We start from the raw sequence: 8,860 nt of genomic DNA, 5'->3' as shown, positions 1-8,860 counted from the left end.
TATCCAACACACACACACACACACACACACACACACACACACACACACACACACACACACACACACACACACACACACTTAGATAGGTTTACTTAGGTCACTTTTGTGGACATTATATAGATTTACAATCCTAACCATAACCATAACCATAACCATAACCATAACCACTACGGGCCTAAACCAAACCCTGACCCTAACCTTAACCACTTTCCAAATTGGGGACATGGCTTTTGGTCTTTTAGTCTGAAATGTGTCCCTGAAAGTAGAATAAGTCAGACAAACACACACACGTAAGTTTCAAGTGTGTTTTAAAACAACAGTCAGGTGTCCATATGAACAGTGAAATAGGTTTTCCTCGCTGTAATCATTCCCCCTGTTCATACTGGATGTTAAAAGATTCCCTTCAAATGTACCCTTGATGTTAGTGATGGAGGCCAAAATCCACAGTGTGTCCACACAGTCATTTTGTGCAAAAATGCATTTAAAAGATGAGCAGAAGCTTATATGAGGCTTCAGCAGTCTGAATTAATCATATCACATAATATAGTGTTTCCCTGTTGAGGTGTGGTGGAAGTATAGTAACAAAAAGAGGGATTTTGGCACTAAAAAGACTGTAATGTTAAAAGACTGCTTGAATATTGTTTAATTTGTACGTAAAATTACTATTTTTAGTAGCAGTAATAGTAGTAGGAGCGTTCAGTGTGAGAATGAATACTTAGTATACTTCATGTCCTCCCCTTGCCTTCATAAATTAAACACAACCAGTTGTGCTCATGACGCCTCTACTGTTGATATGACCTCCATAAAGTAAAATCTGCATCAAAGCTCAAAACATATGTGATAAAATAATGTGATGATGTAATGATAAAATAGTGAACATAAAAACAACCAGGACAGCAGACCATTCTCATGGCAGACATTTTGACAAGTTATTACAGGAAAAGCACAGGTGTAATAGATAACATTAATAACGAGTAGGTGAGCCAGCTCCTTGGGTCTTGGGACTGTATATACTGGCTGATTGGAATGGTTTACTGGGACACCACTGGGAACCATCATTAATCTTATTAGTTACTCTTGTGCGTTTCCTGCCATTACGAGTCACAACGCCTACCATGAAATAGGCCTAATATGGCATAATTTAAGTCCAGTAATCAGTGAGGCTACTTTTAATCATACTGACTGTAAATCGATAAACTTTAGCAGTAATTTGTAAACCAGTATGGACTGAGTTAGATACTGGAGTGTGAACTGAATCTATTGATAATTGTTGTGTATGATAACAGAAAACCAAGGGAAACTTTGAGGAGTTAGATCTACTCTTAGGGTCAGCTAGAAGCAAGTGTTTCACACCAATTATCATGAAGCCAAAGACAACACTAAATCCCATAAACATTATTAACATTTTTGAGGTTACTATAACTCATATAACTTCATCCTTGTCTTGTTTTCTTCACATACATCCTAAAAAGGGCTGATGCATAGAAATTATCACACACATTTCAGACCTCAGTGAATTAATAAATAAAAATCTTTTATTTCATTACTCCAATACAGGGATATTCTAAACATATTGTTAAGCATGAAAGGGATAATTCACAGTGAGCCAGGCAGTTATTGGAAAATATATTACAATTTAGAGACTAAAACTAGAGGAGTGTTATTTTTCATAACTGCATATGTCAAAGTGGATTATCCTGCTTATACCATGACCAGCTTCCAGCAAAATGAAAGGTATTTTTATTACTTTGAGGCAATATGACCTTTACATGAGATCTCTGTGGAGCTGCTACCTGTCTTAATTTGGGGATGAACATTACTTTAAACTTCTACTCTAGAAAACAAAAAGAAGATTTAGTTCCAGCTACACGAGTTTTCACTTTGAGCAGTGATAAGGCTGATGCATCAGAACAAAGTGGTTCTTTGAAAATAATGCATACCCTCCATCCAATCAGAATCCAATATTCTCTGTGGCCATGATATATAAGAAGAAATTAAATAACATTTCAAAGATCATTATAAAAGGTTCAAAAAATAAAAAATAAGGACATATATTAGATTACTTAAGTGTGGTTTCTCCGAAACAAAGGCAAATTATTTTTAGGCAATAGAAAAAATATCCAGCTTGGAAAAAATATTTTATAAATCATCCTTTGTACATTGAAATATTACAAATACATAAAAGAAGTGCTAACTTTGTTTATAATTCTCTCACATGGCTTCTTGTCATGTCACAAGAGTTCTTTGAATCACCTATAAGAGCTGATTATCTTAAACCTGCTCTGGGCTCGGTTCAGTCAGGCCGATCAGAGACTCCAGGAGGTAGGTGCTCGACTCGTTCTGTGGCAAATGAACAGAGCTAAACAGCTGGAGATGGGGAAAGCTGTCTGAGTGTCTGTGTCCTTTGAAGGAGCTGTGCAGTGGTCCGGAGGGGTAGTCACAGTCGAAGAACTCCAGGTTGGAGTCGGAGGAGAGACTCAGGTCCATGTACCTGCTTGAGGAATAGTCCACAGTGGGGGAGGGAGTGTTGGGATAGTCCTCAAGAGAGTCATCGTCAAATAAATCTCTGGCTTGGTTTGCATTTTCATCCAGATAAGCTGTCACTGAGGTCCTGCTTATATTGTCTGTGAATGTGTTGGCTGTGAGTGGTTCCATACTGTCAGTAGTTGTGCTGTAAGTGGCAGAAATGTTGTTGTTCTGCGTCAGTGGTTCTCTTATGTGTCTCAGTTGGCTGCACATAGAGTAGTTATTATTTTCAGAGTCACAGATGCTGAGGGTACGGGACAACCCTCCATCAACTTCCTGGATATTCTGACTCTCAGTATGACATCCTCCTGCATCAGAATCAGTGGAGGAGCAGGAGGATTCAGTCATGTCACTGCTGCAGCTGTTCTCCTCCACCACTGACCGCTCTGCGTCGAAATGGAAGGAAGGAGTAGCGGGCATGGTGAGAGGAAGACCATCTTCTTCCAGGGGAAACCCAAAGGGGCAGGTTTTGTCCTGTGCACTGTTCACCGAGTGTGTCTTACCCTGGTCCTCATACTCTACAAGGTCCTCTGGAAGTCCAGTCTGGTCCTCTCGGCTCAGTGTTTCATCTTGCAGGCGCCTCTCCAATTCCAGTCTCATGACAGTGTGGATGTAATGGGTCTGTGCACGTCTGGAGTCAAACTTGATGTGTCCCTGAGCGTTTCCACAGCTGTCCTTAGTGCAGCCACATGGGAAGTTGAAACGGTCCACCTGTGTGACAAAAAAGCAGGAGGAGAAAATTAGTACAGTGGGTTTAGTTTACTCAATACAGTTAAAAGTCTCGACACCAAGTTAACACCTGAAGTTAACAACCACTGAGAAACAAATGTAGAGAAAATGTGTTGATGTGTTGAAATGTGTGATAAATCAAAAGGTTTTCTGCAAAATTCCTTCACTGTTTACAGCTTTTACTCTTGTTTTCTAAGACACAAGCTCCTGATTGGCTACTTATTACAGTAATGAAATAGCTAAAAGTAATGGATAAATGGCTGAGATAGTTAGCTCATAGATAGAAAATAAAACATTAAACCGACTCACACGTAAGATAAAGTGAGCCACAGCAAATTTGTCAGCAGGGAAATTCCAGGTTGAAGTAATTAAGTGTATGGCTAAGTGTCGTACCTGGCACTTGATGCCTGCCAGACTGCATGCACAGGTCTCTGGCTCACAAAAGCCCTGGCAGTCACATCCACAGTCCTCCCTGGAGACACGCAAGGCATGAAGTTGCCTCTTCTCCTCCTTGTCAATGCGCTTCACCCCCGCTGCCAGGAGGAGAGCCTGCCGCTGTCTGGAGGAGTACGGCTGAAGGAAACTCCCATCCTCCAGCTCAGAATCACTGATGTGGACGTCAATGTCTTCATGTGGGACTTGATCCACTGTGAGCCTGTCTGCTTCTCTCTGGTCAATGGCTCCACTGGTGATCAACTGCAATCAGCACATCAGATTAAATAAGAAAACTGCTGTGTAGATGAGGCACGCTAACCACAGTAGAAATCAAGTGCACTCACTTTGTGTTTCAACGCTTCAAGCCTCTGTTCTCTCAGTCTGTCTCGGAGCTTCTCTCTGCGTCTGTGCCGTTGCTCCACTGCATGCTCCGCTACCGTGAACCTTTGGAGGGTGCTGTGCCTCTGCACCATGCCCAGGGTGGCACCTCCACGGCTGGGCACACTGGTGAAGCCCTGGCAACGTGGGAAACTGAACACCGTCACCAGGTCAAAGCGCACATTACTCTGCCTATTCGTCAGCCTGGGCCTCTTCAGGATGGACTGAACTGGTTACATAAGAGAGAAAGAGAGAGAGAGAGACACCAAAAACCATCAGAAAAATGAGGCTGTCAGGTTTTGTCAGGTTAAAACCTGGATAACTGCCTGTATTTATTTTATAAATACAGACCCTGAACTTTGACACAGACTTTGTGTTGTGTAGATCTCTGAGTAGCCACTAGGTGACACACTACAGGTGCTTTACTACAGTGTCTCGAGTCAATGGTTGAACATAAATGAGGAAAGGAAATACCATGAATAGAGTTGACAAACAGTGGACAGATCAACAGCAGAGAGGGAAAGGAGGTAAACCTGCAGCTCTTTAAAGGTTTGCAAGAACATAATTAGAATCTGTCTGCCAGCAAAGTCTTTAATATCCACCAGGTGACTGTTTGCTTTAACAGTTTGGTTACAACAAATTGTCTGACCTTCACACATAACTGAGGACGAACTCTAGTTCCAAAAGTCAGTAAACAACTGAAGCCAGTTGGCTAAGCTTGTCTCAGCTGCTCTCTCTGTCTGAAAAGCATGCTCCACACCGGGGCACTGTTTGCAGCATGATTCAGTTGTGAAACTCAAAATAACAGGCTGTATTACAAATGTAATATTTGAGGTTTAAGACTGTACAACAATAATTGCATATTTTTGTCATTGCAAGCACAATAAACGATGAGCTATGTGGCGTGCAGCTCTGATATCTGAATAAAGCCACTCGTTTAAAAGGGACCTTGCTATTCAAATTGATTCCACAACATCCTATTGCTCAGGCAAATGATGTTCTACACAAGCAGACAGACAGCCGAGAGGCGAGCCATTCTCACTGCATTATCTAGAGTGGCCCTAAGGTTAGCATTTTCATATCTATAAGTCATAACAGGGCTGCTGCAGAGCGATAAGAGACACTCCTATAAAACACCGATGGGAGAATAGCCAGATAAGGAAGAGGTTTGCATTATTTGAAAGAGGGGAGGATAAAACAGTGGTCGGTTGGTTTGGAGACTCACTGGGTAAGCTGGTGGGTGGAGAAGGGCCTTGCGGTGTGAAATCTTGGATGTCAGAGGAGCTGCTCTCCCCGTCAGACTCCCACTCTGAGGAGGCAGGGGAAGAGAGTGAGGAGGAGGAGTAGCAGGGATTGTCATCTACCTCTGCAAACTTTCTCTTGAGGATGCCTCTCATGGTTTGGTTGCGGTGGTTGATGTATATTCTGTATGAACACAAAGAAAAACAGCGACATTGGTTTAAATATTCATCATACTGTGGTAATAATAGTATAGATCAATACTATTAGAGGACAAAAACCAGTCCTGAATTGTGTGGCTTTCTCCAAAGCAGCATTTCTATCCCAGAAACATAAAATGAGACATAATGTAAATCAATGAATAAATGATGGAATAACAATTTAGTAACACAGCAATAATGATGTGTTTCCTTTCCTGTATGAGAGACCAAATGTCAACCGCCAAATAATCCATCTTTTGAAAGTGACAACTTGGAGGAATCAGAGGTCTTTCCTGTAAAGAGCAGAGAGCTGCACCTCTGCTGGTCGAGCCGGTTTCAGGACACAAGTTTGTTTAGGCTAATTACATCTTGATAGTGATTATCCTTCAAACTGGTGTTTCATAAGTGTACAAATGTGAACTTAAATCCTACTTTTGCTCACTACCAGCTGAGCACTTGAGAGTAAAAGAAAAAAAAAATCAACAGCTCTTTTTTTTCTTTTCCCAGCAGAGTAATTAACATTCCAATGATTCCTCAAGTTTTTTGTGAAGAATATGTGGAAACGGACTGTCCAAAGGCAGTGGGTGGGTGGGGGGTGTGGGGGGGGGCAGTGGTTCAAGTGGCTGCTATTTTTGGATGTGAACATGGAAAACAAATCCAAACATGAGCAATTTCAGGGTTACAAACTTTAGCAGGGGTAAAAGTGAAGTTTGCTGGAAAAGAGAGTAGTGTTGTGCTGTTGTTTGTCATAGTTACCAGTATGTGTGTAGAAGCTGTGAATTCATTTTTGGAAACAAAGGGAGATTATCACCTCTTAGATGTATGCTAGTAGCTTTTGACTGTGTCAAATTTATCATTTGATTTAGGGCTGCGACAATCTATTATTATTATTATTTTAGTTAGTAATTAATTGGTCCATAAAATGGCAGAAAATAGTCAAAACGCACATCACTATTTTCCTAAAAACCCAAGTTCACAAATTCAAATATGTTGTTCTTTCTGAGCAACAGTCCAAAACTCAAAGGTTTTCAGTCTAGTGTTTAGTGTTATTCTCTTTGGAAAGCTGGAATCAGAGAGTTTTTGGCATTTTATCCTTACAAAATGACATAAACAATCAATTGATTGTTGACAACTTTTGCTTATTATTTTTCTGCTGATTGACTAATCACTTAATCATTTCAGCTCTAGTTTGGACACATTGGTATAAAACAGTCAAACCTACAAACTGAATGTTCACTGATAAAAATTATACTCTTCTTTATGGCTCAAAAAATAAGAACAACTTGACATTTAGGGTTCTTTAAACAACATCACGATCCAGCAGCTGACCAGGATTTAGACTGAGCACCCCTCAAGTCCCATAAAAAAGACAGTTAGGGAGTGTTTAACCTAACACCAGCCACTTACACAGTACAGTGTGTGTGTTTTTTTTAAAGATAAAGTACACCAGGTGGCATTGCTTCTGCTCAGAAAACAGGCTATGTAAACTACTGGCTACTTATGTCTGCATTGGCACGCTGCTTTCCTCCAGTGGACTCTGCAACTTCCCTGCACCCACACAGTCATTCACAATCCACAAGACAAGGGGCTTTCTGATTGTCTATAGTAAGCAAATACTTAGACCAGCAAGGCTGTGTGTGCATGTCTTTGTGTGCCAGCGTGTGTGTGTGTGTGTGTGTGCACTCAGAGTGAGCAACTTCCTGGATCCATCAGCAAATAAGAGGTGAAACAAGAGACAGCCTCTTGTGCCATTACACTGTTTACACAGTAGAACTCTGCTGCATAGGCAGTAAGATGTAAAGGGATTTCTCCCTGCAAAACACATCTGTACAGCTGTTAAGTAGCCTATTCCTAAAAGTCAAATGATTGCATTTCTAATTAATACTGCAATGCAGTGCCATTATAGCTGCATATGGCCCAATTATACCACATTTATTGCATTTAATATCCGACAGAGCAGAAAGATGTTACATGCATGTTTCCACTGAGACCACATCAATAATTTAGAGGTTCAAAACAGCAGAGGCAAGTACGCGTTCACGTGCAGCAGAGGGATTGGGGAGGGGGGGGAGACCACACAGTATTAATGTAGTAGTTTGTAGTAGTTGTATACGTTATTATGGCTGTTTAAAGTGGGGGTGAAAAAAATACCATGACGCCATTGTGTTCAGTCACACTTTAAATCCCTTCAGGAATGTTACGCAGGAGTCGTTTCCTGTTTGGCATAATAACAGTCATTAGGCAGCTGACCTCTTCACCCCTTGTGGAGACACACGGCGATCATGTCAGCTACAGTGACAACACTGTTCCCCTCCTGTCTGCTTTTCTTTACAGCACACACCACACACACACACACGCGCGCGCGCATACACACAAACACACACGCACACACGGAGTTTGTCCAAAACATTCAGACTAATTTTAAACTGAGTCTCCATGTCAGTGTTAAAATGTGAATTTATAACTCGCACTAAAAAAAAAGAACGACAACGAGTCCAGTAGTTGCCAAAATTTAACCGAAACATGCCACTCTAGTACAGTGTAAACATCATTAAGCTTAAAAACATAGAAAGGTCAGAACATGAACTAATTATTGACAAACACATAATAAACCGTACAGCGGGAGAGTGATTTATTTTCTTTTGTCAGTTACTCACCAAGAATTAAGAGTCAGCATAATAACAAAAGGCTGAAAGTGACACGAAGTTTATGGGTCTTGTCCACAGTCCGGCCAGCTGAGCATTGTGTGTCCCTCAGTGTACAAGTGAAGCTGCACTGTAGTACCAGTGTGAACATGAGAGGACTCAGCTGGGAGCTCCCAAAGATCACAAACGTAGGAGCAAGATACTTCACCCCCGTGTTAACTATCAAACCGACGAATACCTCGCGCATGCGCATGGCTACCCATTTGTTTTGGTTGTTTATGCAAGAAATATAAGACACAAGTTGTCAATATAACTTTCACATGATAGTACACCTTGTGAAACAGCAGCAACTATTTTCTAACTGATTCAAACGGATGTATATATTTCACAACACCTTCACTAGTCTGATTAGTCACGATTAGTCACATTAGTTAAACCTGGTGCCAAAACAACTATACTCCAGCTTTAAATTAAGTCTTTTCCCATCTCTACTCCCTATTGTTAACGCTTCAAGGCTTATACTTTAATATTTGCCTGAGCCCAAACTTCTAGATAATCTGCCAAACGAAACAGGAAGTGTGTTGCAGTGACTCTTCTCGCTCCTCTCTGCGGCTCCCCTGACCATCTTGACGCGGACGGACAGACGCAGAGGCAGGAGACGCTCATGACTGACTTTCCGCCCACAGATTCCTGTCTGTTGTGCTCACG

General features: G+C 41.3%; 1 protein-coding gene across 1 annotated transcript; it reads right to left on the bottom strand.

Moving 5' to 3' along the window:
• Positions 1–1,513: 1,513 nt before the first annotated feature.
• On the bottom strand, positions 1,514–8,307 carry LOC137193746 (cysteine/serine-rich nuclear protein 1-like). The gene is made up of 5 exons (XM_067605107.1): positions 8,165–8,307; positions 5,294–5,493; positions 4,035–4,297; positions 3,649–3,951; positions 1,514–3,237 (listed from the first exon to the last, which is right to left on the bottom strand). Exons 2-5 carry the CDS (start codon positions 5,463–5,465, stop codon positions 2,272–2,274), a joined length of 1,704 nt encoding a protein of 567 aa, XP_067461208.1. The 5' UTR covers positions 5,466–5,493; positions 8,165–8,307; the 3' UTR covers positions 1,514–2,271.
• Positions 8,308–8,860: the final 553 nt, after the last annotated feature.

The sequence above is a fragment of the Thunnus thynnus genome, chromosome 12, assembly GCF_963924715.1.
Source record: "Thunnus thynnus chromosome 12, fThuThy2.1, whole genome shotgun sequence".
NCBI lineage: Eukaryota > Metazoa > Chordata > Actinopteri > Scombriformes > Scombridae > Thunnus > Thunnus thynnus.
The sequence above is the reverse complement of the archived record's forward strand: the minus strand, read 5'-3'. Positions and strand labels throughout refer to the sequence as shown.